Consider the following 18,078-nt stretch of genomic DNA (forward strand, 5'->3'; position numbering starts at 1 on the left):
AAGCTACAGTGTGTAATTTTCAGCGACATCTAGCGGTCAGACTGCAGACCGCAGCAACATGAACATCTCCCCCCCACCGCTTCTCCCCCCCAACAGTACGGCGAGCGTTACAGGACAAAATGTCTTCCACGACGTCCGCGTCACCTACCTTCTCAAGTGATGAGGTTTGTTTACATAGATAATTTTACAGATAGTATTTCATTAGTCTGTGTAGGGTATAGATTTCATGTAGACTTAAGATAATAAATATACCCGTTATTTTTTCTACATCGTTGTGACATTTTGGCAATCTCGCAATCAGTAGTTTGTTGGCTCTGCGCTGCCGTAGCGCAAAGATGTCTGCCTCCATGGCTGCGAGACCCGCTCCTATGTAATTATAAATAACGAATTCTAAGGCGACGCAAATATTAAGGTTAAGAGGCTGAGCTCATAGATGATGATAAATAACATAGTTATGTATATAATATATTACATTTCTGACTGTATATCCCTGTAATTATTACACACTGTAGCTTTAAGGGACTCTTTTCAGTAGCTTTTTATCGCTTTACTTTTTTAAATCAGGCGCCAATTAAAAATCAAGTTGTGCGCATGCGCGTTGTTGATTAGTTAGAACTTAGTTAGCTTCTGACGGTGAGTAGGCCACTAAACCTAAAGCTTTTAAAACTAACTTATATTTTAACGATGAATTAAGCCCTTGGATAAGTTTCAGCTCGTTATTGTTGCGTCGGTTCATGAAATTAAAGTTTTAACCGAATTTTAAACAAGTTTAACTCGCTAACTTATCTGTCTGAGTAACCGTTTATTTTTTTGTCCAACGTAAAAAAATCTAATACGTTGCGTAGAGTGATTTTTTACGTTGGCGCGGGTTTGATTTGAAAGCAATAACGTACGTTATTTGTGTAAATCAGTGAGTAATTGACATGGAGAATAGCCCTCGCCTGGCGGAGCCTCCAGGGATCAGCAGCTGTTTGTCTGAACTGGACAAGGAGCTGGAGAAGCTGACCGACGAGGAGGAGGACAGATGCGGTTAGCGGCCATTGCTGGATCCACCCTCTGATATCTCCATGTTCTAACTTGGTCACCCTGCTCCTCTTCCCTCCCTCAGTGCAGCTGACCTGGATGACGTATGACCTGGTGAAGCTGCGCACGCAGATGCTGTCGAGCGCGCAGGAGCTGTCCGAGGCGTGGGTCAGATGCAGAGACGCGGTGATGGGAGATCCTGGACCGCAGCCTGAGAGGGAAGATGGAGCTCAGGATGCTGACTCATCACAAACTTCAACTGCTGATGGAGTTTAGAAAAGATAATATTCTGATTCACTGCCTTCAGGCTGCAGCATCGCAGTCATTATAATTGATAGTTATGACCTGATGTTTATTTATTTATTTATTTATTTATTTATTTAAGCTGTTCTGAACTATAATAGATGTAAATTTAAATAAAGAAGCTTGTGTGTAAGTTCAAACTTGTGTCCTTTTTTATTATACAGTCTAATTAAAACATTTTTATCCTAAAGAATCCTTTACAGTTTTTACTTTTAAAATATATTTTTCTATTTAACCAGGAAAAAAAATCCCATTGAGATTAAAAACCTCTTTTTCAAGGGAGTCCTGGCCAAGAGGCAGCAAAGTTATATAGGAAACCGAGATATATTAAATTACGGTAAATGAAAAGTACCTAAAAAAAAACATAATAAGTAAATTGCAGATATTTGAGGCTGCTTGAGATTCTTTCACTTTCATCTTAAAAGCATTTAAAGATTAAAAACTTAGTCAACTTCCAATTTCTTTGTAAGAAATTCCACGCAGAAGGAGCTAAGTGGCTAAAGCTTTGCAAAAGGAACAGAGCAACAGCTGATCGTTGGATCTCACTGCAGAAGAAGCCAAGATGTTTTTAATTGTTTATTTTCCCCATAATGTATTGAAATGTGTGTTCTGACACCTTCCTACCAGAACCAGCATTAAATCTAATTTCTTTATAATTTATCGACTCCATTAAAAGGTGTTAGGATAAAGCGACGCTTAATGAATAACTTAACATTTCCTAAATTCACAGTTCGTAACGTAATAAGTTGGCAACTTTTTATAGAGATGAAATACTTCATCTGAGTATTTTGAACTCTGTTCACCTTTAACTTTTCCTTTTAGATGGAAAAGGGAGAAAGTCTGTGTGCATCGCCTGTCAGCGCTGCTATGGAGAAGCTGCTGAAAGACTTGGACTCGCTTTCCAACAGCATGGATCAACTGGCACGTATGTTTAAGCGGGTTTCCCACCCAGAGCCATTTGTCTACAGGCTTCTCCTTCTGCAGCTCTGAGAATAAGACGAAATAAAACCTGCACTGTTTTTTTATTTTTTTATTCCTTCTTTTTTTGTAGATGTCAGCAGACCAGATTGGTTTGGACGTGATGAAATGTCTGATTGGTAGATACGGGTAACTGAAGGATTTTCACGCAGATGGTTGTCTGTCAGCCCCTCTGATGTTTGGTTTGATGTTGCAACCTTCCTCGAAAAAACAGATCAGTGCGCAGCCAGACAGACGAAAAAAGCAGATACGCTGACGGACGTAAAACTGGGAAAAACCGTGCAATAATCACTTCTTCATGTCTCTAACTAGGTTGCTTGCTGTTTTGTATCTTAGGGTTAGGGTTAATTGTATGTTAAACTCTATGTTATTGAATGGTGCGTAACATGCGCATGCGCAAGGATATCTTGTCTCGAGGCAAGACGTAAAAATGCGACGAAAAAAACGTCCAAAACGTACGAAATTACGGTGCATAACTTTTCGTACGATTTCATACGAACTAATAATGAGAATACACTGAAAATAGATATAAAAACCAAACCAAAAAAACTAAACAATTGTTTGATTTTTGTTTTATAAAAACTAAAATACTGGCCTTTCTTTTCCTTTGTTTCCAAAGCTTAATGAGAAAAACCTCTGTTTTCTATTTTGATTAACAAAAAACTGAATTAAACACATAAATAAAAAGGGGCAGTTTTTTTTATATTGATTTTTGTATCCACATAAAAGTCATCTCAGACGTTACAAGCAAGATGTTTTGCAGGAAATGTTCTGAGATTTTCCTGTGAAAATTGATTAAATAGTCAAGACCCCAAAGTCCTTCACAATTCAAGCAGAACTGAGGGCCGGCAGACAGAAGAGAGGCTGACGTAAACCTCAGGTGGTTACAGCAGGGAATTGAACCAGCAGCTCGTCTGCAGGACAAATCTCCAGACTCAAAAAATAATTGTAATTACCTTCAGCCTCTCAAATTTAGTGCTGTTGTGAAATACGTTCGAACATCCTGTCTAAAAAAAAGCCCACACTGGAAAAACGATCTAGAAATGAATACAAATTTCTTAAATTAGGTGTACTTGCCCTTAATTTGAGTAGGTAAATGAGATAGTTTGCCAATGGAATGAGTATTTTTAGTCTTAAAATAAGATAATTAGATAATATGCACTTGAAATTAGACAATGCAATTGTGTTTTCTTATTTTAAGTGTAAATTGTCTTGTTCCATTGGCAAAATGTCTCTTTTACCTCCTTAATCCAAGAACAAATGCACTTATTTTAGGAAAAAAATTACTTATTTAGATTTCGATTTTTCCCAGTGCAAAAAGTCATTTTCTTGTTTCTATTTGAAAGTATTTTAATTTCTTCTTTATAAAAATAGAAAATGAATGGAAATAGATTCTCTCAGCCCTTTTTCACACATGGAGAATTAAAAACACTTTGTATTTTAACTTTTTGTAGTTTAAAACATAAATCTTTTTCATTTCCATCAAATGAGTGAAAGATGCACTGAATGTTTAGTATCTCTGATTCGTTTGTTAATTAAAAACAATCCACTGGACTTTGTTTCCAGGTTGAAGACGTTTCCCTTCCATCCAGGAAGCTTTTTCAATTCAAAATTTCAGAAATAGCGTTGAGTTCTAGGTTTTATGCAGCAGCCCAACAAAGCTTTTAGAAAACATGCAAACTGAAACGGACGAACGGGTCCACCCTTTTGGAATGTGGGTTATTTGGCTTCTTTGTTAGCCTGCAATGCCCCTTACCTGTCTATGTCTCTGAAAGGTCGTTCAAGGGAATAGTTGGCCTGGCTTAAAAGGCACAGTCTTCTGGTTCCATGTAAGAGCACCTATAGGAGCCTGGAACTCAACGCTATTTCTGACATTTTGAATTGAAAAAGCTTCCTGGATGGAAGAGAAACGTCTGCTACCTGGAAACAAAGTCCAGTGGATTTTTTTTAAACTTTTTTCGAATGACTATGACCTGGATGACTGATAATTTTCACCAGCACATTCAGCTCCATCTGTCTGCCCAGCTTCCATATCCTTCCTGAAAGAAACCACAATGCTGCTGCCACCGTGGTGCGTTTATAGTGATGCACAGTGTACGGTTTTTGGCTTTCGTTTGATAAAACTCAAATTGGTGGATTTGTGCATGAGCAGTGATTGTCCAGTCTGCAGGTTTCAGCTCTACAGTCGTGTATCGCTGCAGCAGCTTTTACTGCTACTATGATCAGTGCTCTTTTTGGGGCTCCTGTTTGCAGTTAGGCTGTATTCTTCCACTGGCTTAAAGGAATCGTCAGCAAGGAATAATCAATGGATCATTATTTATACTTAAAACTAACAATTTTGCTGTGATTGAATGAAATAAGACAATAAAAACAATATTCCATCTTTGCCCAAATATAGTAGCCCCTCCCTCCTGCCATCTTCCAGCAGGGACGTCACGGTGCGGTAAGCCTAGCGCCATTCTCCCCGCTTTCCAAGCTAAATCAATGGGAACTACTAGACACATCTATTCAATTTCAATTCAGTTTATTTATATAGCGCCAAATTCACAACACATGTCATCTCAAGGCACTTTACAGTTCAACCAGATCATACAGTCAAATTGATACAAAGTTTTCTATCTAAGGAAAACCAGTTGATTGCATTGACTCATTGACTCAAATACAATCCCCCACACTAAGCATGCTTGTAGCGACAGTGGAGAGGAAAAACTCCCTTTTAACAGGAAGAAACCTCCAGCAGAACCAGGCTCAGTGTGAGCGGCCATCTGCTGAGGCCGACTGGGGAACATCTGCAATCAACAACAATTATTGAAGATTTCCAGAGGACTTCACCATTGAAATTCACCAGAGCTATAGTGAAACTGACAATGCCCACGTGCATGGCAGCTGGATGCTGGAATACATCGGGGAAAAGTGAAAAAAAAAGAGTTATTCCAGATTCCTGATCCTCCACGGACGGGTTGGTCGTTGGATCGCCAACTTGAAGAGGGAGGATTTGCCATCGAACTTCTGGCCAGAGAAAAAACCCGTAATATGTAGCCAACATTTGGAAGAAGAATGTTTTCAAGATGACTTGGATAATAGCGCGTTGTGACAAACACCAGATACAGCACTGGGACTTGATCAACAGCCGATACCGCACCGTGACGTCACTAACCAGTAGGTGGCAGTAGAGTTCTTTGACAAACATGGATGCCTCCAGTAAAACACATTCAAAGGAACATTACTGTTATTTAAAAACACTGATCATTTATTGAACATTTTATATTTAAAGTACTTTAAGAAGTTTCTGAATGTGACCGGACTTTTCCTTTAAAATACTTTCCCCAATTTTTAAATGCTTAGCATTTGAAGCATCCAAACCTGCTCTAGGCGTCTTTACAGTCACTGAACCCTCGTACTTTAATGCAAATCATTTCCCCCAACAATCCTCTGGGTTTTTTTTCAAAAGGCAGATTTATAACATAATTAATTACATGACTATTGATGGTGATTTACTACATGGGATTATTATGGCTACCAGAGTTCATCACACAGTCAGATATTTAAAATAATAAACATTGTTCAGCTTCAACATTTGTACAGTTTGTGGGTTTGACTCTTTTAATTTAAATAAAACCTGCAGGGCAAGTGGAGGGCTCATAATTTCTGTCTGACAGCGTAGTTCGTTCTCCGGCTTCAGTAGCTTCCTGTTAGGGGGGGGATATTTGCAGAGTCAAAACTTCCAGTTTCCAAGACTTCATACGCAGAGTGAAAAAATTATTTAAAGTGCATTTTCTACCTTTTTTCTGTCCAAACTGTTTTCACTAATCATTTTTTTTTTTTTTTGTATATAATTACACTTGAATGTATAAAAAGTGAAAAGTAAGTGCAGTGGCGGTTCTAGATGAATTTCAGCAAGGGGTTCAGGGTGGGGGGCAGTGTCAGAACAATAACAACACTGGAAAAAATTGAAATCTAGATAAGTTATTTTTTCCTAAAATAAGCGCATTTGTTCTTGGATTGAGGAGGTAAAAGAGACATTTTGCCAATGAAACAAGACAATTTACATTTAAAAAAAGAAAACACCATTACATTCTCTTATTTTAAGTGCATTTTATCTAAATAACTTCTTTTAAGAGTAAAAATACTCATTCCATTGGCAAAGCATTTCATTTACCCACTCAAATTAGGAGTAAATACACTTAATTTGAGAAATGTTTACTTATTTCTAGATCATTTTTACAGTGTAACTAAATCAAAACACGGTACACTGGATAAAAATCGAAATTCAGATAATTCATTTTTTCTTAAATTAACTGCATTTGTTCTTGAATTGAGGAGATAAAAGAGACATTTTGCCAATGGAACAAGACAATTTACATTTAAAAAAAGAAAACACAATTGCATTGTCTTAGTTCAAGTGTATATCATCTTATTATCTTATTTTAAAAGTAAAAATACTAATTTGTTCGTGTTTCCATGGGGGCACAGAAAAAATGAAATAAAAAACAGAGCAAGGGATTCAAATATTTTAATATAGCTGCATGAAGTGAAATTTCTATTTAATTAGGTTTAATTAGAAGTCTGTGTCTTATTACGTCAATGTACATTCATAATTTAGGATTTTCTTTATATTTTTGACTTAATTAAAGTTAAAATTACTGTTTTTTTATTTTTATATCAAATCTGAATTAGAACTCAAGAAAAACTGATAAATTCAGCTTGTATTTTTAAAATTGTTTTTTGAAAACTGGGATCCTTTCTCAATCCCACTGAAGCGATCACCTTATTGTTTTTAAATAATTAGTAAAACAGAATTTTTAAAGGAAAAAAAGTAATAGATCAAAGGACCTATCAGTAACCACGTCTGTTCCAGCACATTTCATAATTAGAAGTTCTTTGAGTATTATGTCTTCAGTACAGGGGCCATAACAGGACATGATCTACAGGGGCACTGGCCCCCGTTGGCCCCCGTTTTGAACCCCCATGGTTTTTACAGTGTGTGTTCCCACTGTTCTGAAAATATTTTGCAACTTTTACCATTAAATAAGGATTTTTTAATACATTTTAATAATCCATTCTTTATTTGGTTCTTCTACACAGAAGAATTTGATTCTTTTTTCATAAGAAAATAATTCATTTAGGGATATGATGAAATCTTTAACAGATTGGAATTATTGCGGTGCATGTTTCCAGTACAGGGGCCATCATAGAATTTATTAGGCCCCTTTCGGCCCCCGTCTACTAACACCAATGAGTGAGTGGGAAATAATTGCATAAAATATCAGCCTGCAAATAAAGTCCAGTAAATCTGAGTCCAGTCGACTTATAAAACTGTTTGTAATTGAAGGAGACACTCTGTACACAACTAAATTTCTCCCTTCTCAGGTGTAACAGTTGCTACATTGACCTGAGGCACAGGTGGCAGAAAGATATTGTGTTTCTCTCTGCAGTGCAAACCCATCTGATGCAATGTGACCTGATCGTTTGTGTTAACCAGCCCGACAAAGCTGCATTCCTCCAAAAAATCCAAGAGGAGGTGAAGAAACAGCAGCCTTGAATCGGAGGCGTGAGGATCAGAGGTAATCTGTGCAGAAAAAAAAAGCAAAGTAAAAAAAAAACAACATAATCCTCATGAAAGATATTAATTTAGTCTCCCTCTGTTTTCCAAAACAAGGATTAAGAGATTACATAACATGACCTTTTGAGGTTCTTAACGTTGTGACATTTATTTCAGAGGTTTCCTAAAAATGAACATGCAAAGAGCAAACACACATGCAAGGGAATGAGAACGCAGAGAAGACAGGAACAGATGCGAGCGCTCACATTAAGCCTGTTGGTGTGGTCAGAGTCCCGCAGGGTGCAGCAGGCAGCACTGCAGCTGCTCCTCAGAGCCCTGGTCTGCGGCATCAATGAGCAGCAGCGGGGTGTTCATGTGATGGATAATCATCTCCCTCACCCCCAGGAAACTCTAAAGCACAACAGCACACACTGAAAACGACGGGGAACCTCGCCACGCACCACAACATCAAACATTCCCTGAGGCTCGCCGCAATGTGTCAACTTTTCAGTTTAATCAGAGAGCAAAACGTTCATTTTATTGTTTTCCATTTTGGCGTACCTTAGTGTTCTTGGTTCCATTTCCCAGATAATAACACTCGTTCTGTTTTTGGATCTTAATGTTGAAAATCCTGGCCTGGTAAAGCAGCATCAGCGTGTAGGGATGCTGTGAGGAGCTGTGTGAGCTGTCCCTCACCAAGAACGCTCCGTCCTTTAAGACAGAACACCACTCAGATCATCAACCTGCTGCTGGTTTTCTCTCTCTAACATCTCTGTGTGTCTTTATTTAATCGACAGAATTAACGATGCAACATCTACCTTGTTCACCTCTCTGAGAGAGACTTCAGCCTGATGTCGGGTTATTCTTCCCCTGTACCAGCTGGGATCCAAAACCTGGACTCACAGTGACAAAAAAAAAGAGACAAAGAAAATCCTCTTTGCATTCCTGGTGTTATTTTGCAACATTAGACAAAAAAATTAAGATAATTATAGTTACTCTATCTCACTTGTCAATAAAAATGTGTTTTTGAGTTCATCAGACTCAGCGTTTTGGCTCTTTAACAACATCGCCCTCTGCTGTTAGCAGTGGCGCCCCCAGAAATGCTTCATAGGGGGGCCAGATGGGGCCACTAAAAAGCTTGGGGAGGCCACTGAAACTAAAAGCCATAATTTCAGGGTTTGAATCTACTATTGTGGTAAACCAGCCTGTAGAAATCATAAAGATTTAAGTGAAAACCCTACTTATATCCAGTGGCGGTTCTAGACCAAATGTATCATGGGGCCAGGAGGGGGCCAGCGTGTTTTCATGGGGGCACAGAAAAGCATGAAATAAAAAAAAAAAAACAGGGCAAGGGATTCAAATATATTAAGATGCATGAATTGGAATTTCTATTCAATTAGGTTTAATTAAAATTCTATATCTTATTAGGTCAATGTACATTCAAAATTTAGGAATTTTAAATATTTTGACTTAATTTAATGTAATATTACTGTTTTCTATAAAATCTGAATTAGAACTCAAGAAAAACTGATAAATTCAGCTTGTATTTTTTAAATTTGTTTTTTGAAAGCTGGGATCCTTTTTTATTGTCTTTAAATAATTAGTAAAACAGAATTTTTAGAGTTAAAAATTACTGTTTTCTATAAAATCTAAATTAGAACTCAAGAAAAACTGATAAATTCAGCTGTAAAAATTTTATTTTTTTTTTCATTTATTTTGAAAAAAAAAATTTGGCAGATGAAAGTTGGGATCTTATCTTAATACCACTGAAGCTATCACCTTTTTTTTTTTTTTTTTTTAATTAGTAAAACATAGGACCTATGAGTAACAATGTCAGTTCCAGCCCATATACCGGTAATCAAAAGAATTTATTTAAGTATTATGTCTCAGTGGCGGTTCTAGACCAATTGTACCAGGGGGGGCAGGAGGGGGCCAGCGGGTTTTCATGCTGCACACAAAAGCATGAAATAAAAAAACAGGATTCAAATAAATTAAGATAACTGCATGAAGTGAAATTTCTATTCAATTAGCTTTCATTAAAATTCTAAATGTCTTAAATGTCTTAATATGCATTCAGAATTTAGGAATTTTACTTTTTTTTAACTTAATTTAAGTTGAAATTACAGTTTTCTATAAAATCTGAATTAGAATTTAAGAAAAACGGGTAAAATTAGCTGTAAAAAGTAGAGTACTTTTTTTTACATTTGTTTTGCAAAAAAATATTTAGCAGATGAACACTGGGATCCTATCTCAATACCACTTATGCTATGTTTTTAAACACTTAATAAAACAGAATTTGTAAAGAAAAAAATAAAATAGATCCAAAGGACCATATCATCATTAGAATTTCTTTGAGTATTATGTCTCTAGTACAGGGGCCATAACAGGGGCCAGGACTTGATCTACAGGGGCCCTGGCCCCCGTTGGCCCCCGTCTAGAGCCGCCCATGCTCATATCTTGGTTTAATGGTTGATTTTTTAATGTTACTGTAAGTAGCTGGCTGTGCATAATCGGATGAAAAGCTAAATTGATGGTAATATAATTTACCCTGGCCAGCGGGCACCCCTGGCCACCCCCTGGTGGCACCACTGGCTGTTAGGACACTAAAAATACAAATTTTTATCACCTGTCTGGATGATTTTGTTGGTGCACTTAAATGAGTGCGTGGCGCTGGTGCAGGAACGTTTGGAGTTTGATTATTTTCCCTGAGAAAAAGAAGTGAAAATGATAAAAAAAAAAATAGTTAAAGGAAGCAAAAGCGTTACAGTAAATAAATACAGAAACTTGCAGGATTTTCTTTCTCACCTGGTGAACACAGTCCTCTGAGGGATTGCTGGTACCTGGCGGCTGTTGGTATGTGAACCTGTAGCCATGACAACACTGCCCTCTGCTGGACGATTATGAAAAACGTGAGATGTAGAGATGAGTTTTGTCTTCATGAAAACCTCTAACATGCTTTACATACTGGGCTGTGGGCGTGGAAAGGCTTTGTGAGGAGGGAGAGGAGGTTTCTGAGGCTTCTTGATTTGTTGAGAATTATAAGGATGATCTAGAATGAGGAATAACAATCATTCAGCACTCAAGCTTTACTGGTTAAAAAAAATAACAGTAATTTATGTATAATTAGTTGAATAATAATCAGGAGACAAACTTTTTCATTTGTAGAAAAATACATGAATGATATGAAAACAAAATGGAATGATACTGAGAGCTATTCATGTTTGCTCCTACTTTCATCTGGACTCATTTCTCATTGTACATTGTAGACAACCTGATGTCTACCATGATGTCATGAGGAACTAGTGGTTCCTAGAATCTATACAATTAGAATGGGAGGCAGATCTTTTAGTTATCAGGCTCCTCTCCTGTGGAACCAACTACCAGTTTTAGTCCGTGAGGCAGACACCCTGTCTACTTTTAAGGCTAGGCTTAAAACTTTCCTTTTTGATAAAGCTTCTAGTTAGAGTGGCTCAGATTATCTTGAGCTATCTCTATAGTTCTGCTGCTATAGGCTTAGACTGCCGGAGGACATAGGGACCATTTTTCATCATCAGGTTTCAGTCTAACTCTGTTTTCTCATTCAGTAGTATTTGTTAGTTCCAACCCTAACTTTATGCTCTCTTTGCTTTTTCTCGTTATAGTAGAGTAGATAATGAGCTAGTTTAGAGTTACCTTTTCTCGCATAGAAAGCAGTAATTGATCTGTTTGTTTTCTATTTCCGCTGTCTGCTTCTGTCTCCTTGAACCCCAGTCGGCCTCAGCAGACGGCCGCTCACACTGAGCCTGGTTCTAATGGAGGTTTCTTCCTGTTAAAAGGGAGTTTTTCCTTTCCACTGTCGCTACATGAGAGCTCAGTGTGCAAGATTGCCTTCGCGTCAACGAATCGATGCAATCAGCTGGTTTTTAGATAGACAACTTTGAACCAATCCGACCAATCTGATTAAATTATCTCTGTAAAGTGCCTCCAGTTGACGTGTTGTGAATTGGTGCTATAGAAATAAACTAGATTTGTTTTATTACCCATGGGATGGCAGGGTCCTTTAAACACCTTCTGGGGTCCAGGCGGTCTCGGAAACCTGTGGTCTTCTGCTTTGGTGTTTTGTGGACTCTCTGCTGCGTGTGGCTCATTAAGAGGAACGATGTAGTTTCCATCTGCTGCCTCCTGCTGAAACTCTTCATACTCATCGCTGTCGCTATCCTAGTTGGAGAGGGTAAGTTATGGTTCATTTCTGGAGAGTAATAAAGCCCAAATGAGTGATTTTATTTTTGCTCTAAGAGGCAAAACCAAATAAAAATTCTATAGACTTTAAGTAGTATTTCACTCACAAACTCATTTGTCTCCTGGACTTTTTCTTCCTGGCCTGTGTGAGAATAAACATTAAACAGATCACTGTCAGATGGAAGAGAAGACGATGGGTTGATTCTATTTACTAAGTTGAACTGAGTCGTGTACCTTGTGCTGGATGATTCTGCGTCCTAAATCTGCACATAAGATAAAGGTGAGTTCTTTTTTTGGGTTAGTTTCACTTTCAGCGGACATGATCAGCCTCTGCTCACTTACTTTGAATAAAAAGTTTTCTTCTTCTCTGGTTTGTTGAGATCTTTCTGGATTTTTGCGAGTATTCTGTAAATGATGAGTCAAACAGCCACTTTAAACACATCAGAGTAGTATAGTACTCTCTGATTAAGATGAGTAACAGGTTTTCTTAAACTTACGGGATTGAGAGGATTGGGAACACTTCAAGTTCATGTTGGATCATGTGCTGGATGAGGAGGATGTTTTGGATGTAAGGAAATCTGTTTCTGTTTATTTCTATAAAAGTTTAACATTACATGAGCGATAAAATTACTCACCATAAATTGGGCCCCAGTTATTCTCCTATTTAACACCACTTTGTCACAACTTGATAACTTGAGCTGAGGAAACAAACAGTATTCTGTGTTTTAATACAGATTCTAGATTAAAAACTAAAACAGTGTTTCTTGTTTCAGTGAAGCTTTTTTATAATAAGCTGCAACAATGATAAATTAAAGGCAATAACTTAGAAAAACTTTATATTTTTGCATTCTATGATTTAGTTTTATTACCAGACAAGATGAGTTTTAGAGGAGATAATTTCTATCAAAAAGAGCCAGGAGGTTCAAATATGAAGCTTGAAGCCCTCTTTGCATCCTAAGGTTCATTTTAATTCAACCTAAGGTCTTAAAAAATATGCCGTTTCATTTTACTTTATAAAAGAATCAAGAAAATTGGAATAATTGTTTTCAAAAAGGATAAATTATGAACGCTTCGTGTGGTTATGTAGCACAGGTTGATCTGGAGAGTTCAGGCATGTCAGCAGAATCTCGGAAGAAAGACTCATAAACCAAAAACACAGCTCTAAGAATATATACATACAGACATATCTATATAAATATAGATCTATGTGTATAAACAAGGTCAAGTGTGAAGGACCCAGGCTACTGTCATGATAAATGAGCTTCTAGCCTGAGATGAAGGGGCACCCAGTACGGGCTCCGCAGTACGAGGAGTAGGTGATTGTAGTTTATTTATACATGTATGAATATATTTAAATTTGTCTTCTGCTTATTTGGGATCAGTTCCCGTGGGAAACAGTCCCAGTAAAGACTTTCCTCTCCCCACACACCTCCTTCAGCTCCGCTGGGCAGAGCCAAAGGTCTCCAGGACCAGCTGAGTGAAATGGTCCCTACAAGGTGACCTGGTCGTCCCCTGGGTCTCCCTCTGGTGGGACGTACCTGGAACACCTGCAACTTCCAGATGTGGAGGAGAAGCGGCTCTGCTCTAAGCTGCTACCAGAACCAGAAGGATATAGCAATGGCCGCCTTTTATCTGTCTCCTTGAACCCCAGTGGGCCTCAGCAGATGGCCGCTCACACTGAGCCTGGTTCTGCTGGAGGTTTCCTCCTGTTTAAAGGGAGTTTTTCCTCACCACTGTCGCTACAAGCATGCTTAGTGTGAGAGAATGCATTCGAGTCAATGAATCAATGCAATCAACTGGTTTTCCTTAGATAGAATCAATCTGACTGGATGATCTGGTGAACTGGAAAGAGCCTTGAGATGACATGATGTGAATTGGTGCTTTAGAAATAAATTAAATTAAATTAACCAGATAAAAAGATTTAAAAAAGTTGTTAATCAGTGATTGGCCGATACTTAAATGTGGAATCGATCTCATCTACCTTTGCAAACATCTGAAAATCAGTCAATCCTTCATACTGTTCATTTATATTTGAGATTTCCTGTCAAGCTTAAACTTTTTTTTACTGTTTCACAGGGTGATGTCTCTGTATTTTTTATAATGGGATTAAAATGAATATTATCTCCAGGGCCAGTCTTACAGAGCACCGTCCTTTAAACCAGTAGAGGATCAGCCAATCACACATCAGCTGTATAAAGTAAACTTCAAGTGACCTTTAACTCAGATGAGAGAAAGGAAACAGTCGTTAAAATAAATCGTTTTAGCGAAGGAACATCTCAAAGTTCAGTTCAGTAATATCCTGCACAGTCACTCTTAACCCAAAATAAAAGCTTTAGCATCTGCAGCCAATTTGTCTGCTGCAACTTCATGCTAATATCATTTTAGTCAGAACCAATGCTTTTTTTTTTTTTTTGAAGCGATAAGTTTATAATGGCAAAGATGGACTAGCAGGATGTACCGAATGCAGTGGCCTGAATAGTCGCTGACCTCCTCTTGCCAAATTTAAACAACCTGAAGAACCACGAAGGTTTCAGGTCAGCAGCTGTAGACAAAGATAAGCATGTAGAAGTAAACAAAGGGGGGGAATAATCCACAGAAATATGAAAGAATGATCAGAGCTTTCAGAGGACACTTCAGATTATTACTGTGAGCCAGGCATCCCCATCCTGGAGGGCCGCTGTCCTGCAGGTTTTAGAGGTTCCTCTGCTCCAGCACAGCTGATTTACATTGATAGTTGATTATCAGGCTTTTGCTGAACTGCAATCATCAGAATTAGCTGTGCTGAAGCAGAGAAACCTCTAAAACCTGCAGGACAGCGCGCCTCTGGGACCGACTTTTAAACCCTGTTTCATTTCCATAAACACCCATCTTGGCTTAGTTTTAAACAATCATATGTAGTTTATTCAACCTTCCTGGTAGCTTAAGTTTCACCTAGTTTGTCTTTATATGTTTTCATTTTTCTACAAACACACAAGCTGATGTGCTAAACTCAGAAATCCTACATTATTTTCAAAGGATACACAGTGAAGAATGTTTATATCCATTGGAGCAAAGATCTTGAATAATTTACCAAGGTGATTTTTCTCACCTGCCTCATGTAGTCTGCTAGCTTCTCCGGGCGCCATGTCATCACCTCTTCTTTGGAAAGACCTTCAGTTAAACTCATGTCTGTCTTTACAAAGCAGATCGACATCAAATGAAGCTCGCTGAGTCGTCTCCGCCACAGATTAGACCGATTCTAAAGAATCACCTTCTCAGCCAAGAAGACTTTAGACATATCCTCTTGTCAGCTCTGATGTATTTCAGGAAAGTTTCAGTTGTCATAAAGGCCTATCTATAGAGCAGTTAGAAGGTGCAAAGTGAGCTGCATAAAAACACCGAGCCTGCTGATTTCCTTTTGAACGCTCAACACGCTGAAACACTCATCTGGCTCATCTGTGACTGTCAAACATCAACAAATATGAAGCTGAACGCGGGATGTTTCGATTTCTTTCATCACACCGGTTGATGACTAGCATCCTGTCCCCTTAAACGGCCCAAATATAGACCCTGTTTTATTTTGATTAGGACAATAAAAACTGTCTAATTGTAGCTTTGCATGTCTACATCTAAAAATATTTAGATGTAGAAATTCAACATGATAACTCACATTAGAAATACTTTAATGGTCATAAGTTTCAATTAATTTTAAGGTTTAATGCAACACTGAACCTTTTATGTTTTCCGTTTAGGTTGATGCAAACTGATAACATCGTATGAAATGTAACACCAATGGATATGAATTTTAGTTAAAGCATTTCAGAGGTGATGTAGAAAAAAGAAACCACACTTTTATTTGATTCTTTATGATCTCAAACTTTAATCTGCCTTTTCTTTGATCTCTTTAACATTTCAATAGACAATGCGTTCTTATCTGTTAATGTTTTTCACATTTTTTCTTGTTACAACTAAGGTTATGTTCATTACTGTAAAAAGGCCCATAGCTGGATATTGGTTATTTGTTCTCCAGGTGAAGTTTTATATTGTTAAAACAATTTACAGTATTTTATTGTTTATCTTTTAACTCTTTACTATTGTGTTATTCTTAAATACATGTACAGGGAGTTTCTGTTCGATTCTATTTAATCACCATTTCTTCCCTTCAGATCCAATTCCAAAGTTTGCTGTGAAAGTATGTCAGGTTACATAATTGAACTTCTATTCTATTCTATTCACTTTATTTCTATAGCACCAATTCACATCATGTCATCTCAAGGCACTTTCCAGTTCACCAGATCATCCAGTCAGGTTGATTCAAAGTTTTCTATCTAAGGAAAACCAGCTGATTGCATCGACTCATTGACTCTTCAGCAATCCCTCACACTAAGCATGCTTGTAGCGACAGTGGAGAGAAAAAACTCCCTTTGAACAGGAAGAAACCTTCCAGAAGAACCAGGCTCAGTGTGAGCGGTCATCTGCTGAGGCCCACTGGGGTTCAAGGAGACAGAAGCAGACATAGAAAAAGAAGCATAGATACAAAAGGCAACTGTCAACCAGCTCCACAGGCGGCCCCGTCCAGGAAACACACAGCCAGGCAGACGAGCTCCCAGCCAGCTCCCATGTCAGAGGATGAAGAGAGCACATCCAGTTAGTCACAGTCAGAGAAACAGGACTACACTGAAAAACAAGCTGATCTCAAATATCTATAAACAAAGGTGTTGATGGCAGCAGCACAGCTGATATTTCTCTCCAGGATGGAGTCAACAGACCAGATGAAGCTACTATGAGAAAAAGCAGAGAGAGCAGGGCAGATTATGCAGACTGAGAGAATAGAAGCATTTATTTTCTCATGAAATACATTATTAACCTTTAACACATTATATTTTAGTACACTTTATTATTTCTATCTGGACAGATCGGGAAGTGAAACTTTCCCCTACAACGTAATGATGACCGACACATAACAATTCATAATTGAGAAGTGGATGCAGTTTAAGGATGCATAAATAAAGGCTTATTTTACTCTGATATAAAATTCAGTTGCCTTCAGAAGGTTGCTGAATCTGACAGTCATGTTTTATTCTCCTTGTCATGATTCTGCATTTTTTGGGGAAAAAAAGGTACAAAAAGTTTCACTTTGATTCATAGTATTCTGTGTTTCTAGTTTATCGGTTTTATTTCCATTGTGTGTTGTTTTCTGGTTGTATTTGAATTCTTATGTATTTCTGGTTTACCCTCTTGAGTCAGTCTCCTTCTCCCAGCTCCCTTCTAGATTCTTCTGTCCACACCTGCTCCCAATCAGTTGATTACCACAGTCTTTGATCTGTTTGACATATATACTCCTCCTCCTCAGTTACTGTTTGTTGGTTCTACTTTGTTTCTAATGTGTGTTTACCCTGACATCTCCTAGATTTTGGTTTTCTGTTTTTTTGTTTGTTGCACTTTGTTTCAGTTGCCACCTTTTACTTATTATATCAACAAAATACCACCTCAGCTTCTGTCTGTGCATTCTGGTCCTCTAGAAACCTCCACACAACCTGACACTTCTAAATCCATCTGTTCAAATAAAAGCTTAAGAAAGCATCACAGTGATCAAAAACATGACAGAAAAGTTAACGTTACAAAGCTTTAAATGATTTTAAACAGGCAGTTAATCATAAGAGCATTACTGTTTACAAACCTGGACATGACAGCTCATCTAAAGTGAGAGGCAAGGCAGTAAGACCTTAGAGGAAAGTGCTGTTAAAGAACGCATTTAGATTTTGCATGCAAGCAATAGGGGAGAAAAAGCAAACAGACAGAAGATCCTGTTTGATTAGACTAGAACAGAACTTTTTTGACAGACATGCAAAAAGCTAAAATGGTGCCGCATGGCAGCTTGATGCTGTCAGAATGATTTTCTTCAACAGGATGCAGAAGCTAGTCAGATTTGGGTGAAGAGGGGAGCTAATTTAGAAATTAATGCCAGAAGCAACAAAGTCAAAGGTTATTTCCCAGCAACTCTAAACAGCAGAGTTACAATAGAACGAGTAAAA

General features: G+C 37.9%; 2 protein-coding genes across 2 annotated transcripts; one reads left to right on the forward strand and one right to left on the reverse strand.

The window, feature by feature from the left end:
• The first annotated feature begins 590 nt into the window (after positions 1-590).
• syce3 (synaptonemal complex central element protein 3) lies at positions 591-1,388 on the forward strand. The gene is made up of 3 exons (XM_038281257.1): positions 591-633; positions 912-1,029; positions 1,109-1,388. Exons 2-3 carry the CDS (start codon positions 924-926, stop codon positions 1,297-1,299), a joined length of 297 nt encoding a protein of 98 aa, XP_038137185.1. The 5' UTR covers positions 591-633; positions 912-923; the 3' UTR covers positions 1,300-1,388.
• A 5,885-nt stretch (positions 1,389-7,273) lies between these two features.
• lcp2b (lymphocyte cytosolic protein 2b) lies at positions 7,274-15,230 on the reverse strand. Its single transcript, XM_038281224.1, has 8 exons — positions 15,153-15,230; positions 11,866-12,043; positions 10,652-10,736; positions 10,473-10,551; positions 8,665-8,739; positions 8,408-8,557; positions 8,113-8,257; positions 7,274-7,873 (listed from the first exon to the last, which is right to left on the reverse strand). Exons 1-7 carry the CDS (start codon positions 15,228-15,230, stop codon positions 8,132-8,134), a joined length of 771 nt encoding a protein of 256 aa, XP_038137152.1. The 3' UTR covers positions 7,274-7,873; positions 8,113-8,131.
• Positions 15,231-18,078: the final 2,848 nt, after the last annotated feature.

The sequence above is a fragment of the Cyprinodon tularosa genome, unplaced genomic scaffold, assembly GCF_016077235.1.
Source record: "Cyprinodon tularosa strain WSP-4 unplaced genomic scaffold, ASM1607723v1 ctg169, whole genome shotgun sequence".
Taxonomy (NCBI): domain Eukaryota; kingdom Metazoa; phylum Chordata; class Actinopteri; order Cyprinodontiformes; family Cyprinodontidae; genus Cyprinodon; species Cyprinodon tularosa.

What these genes read in the sequence shown, in the direction of transcription:
- syce3 (XM_038281257.1), top strand. Translation starts at nt 924, where the DNA reads ATGGAGAATAGCCCTCGCCTGGCGGAGCCTCCAGGGATCAGCAGCTGT. An exon ending in CGAGGAGGAGGACAGATGCG is followed by an intron (nt 1,030 to 1,108) that starts GTTAGCGGCCAT and finishes TCCCTCCCTCAG; the next exon opens with TGCAGCTGACCTGGATGACG.
- lcp2b (XM_038281224.1), bottom strand. Translation starts at nt 15,230, where the DNA reads ATGAGTTTAACTGAAGGTCTTTCCAAAGAAGAGGTGATGACATGGCGC. An exon ending in TAGCAGACTACATGAGGCAG is followed by an intron (nt 12,044 to 15,152) that starts GTGAGAAAAATC and finishes CTCTCCAACTAG; the next exon opens with GATAGCGACAGCGATGAGTA. An exon ending in CTCTCAGAGAGGTGAACAAG is followed by an intron (nt 8,558 to 8,664) that starts GTAGATGTTGCA and finishes TCTGTCTTAAAG; the next exon opens with GACGGAGCGTTCTTGGTGAG.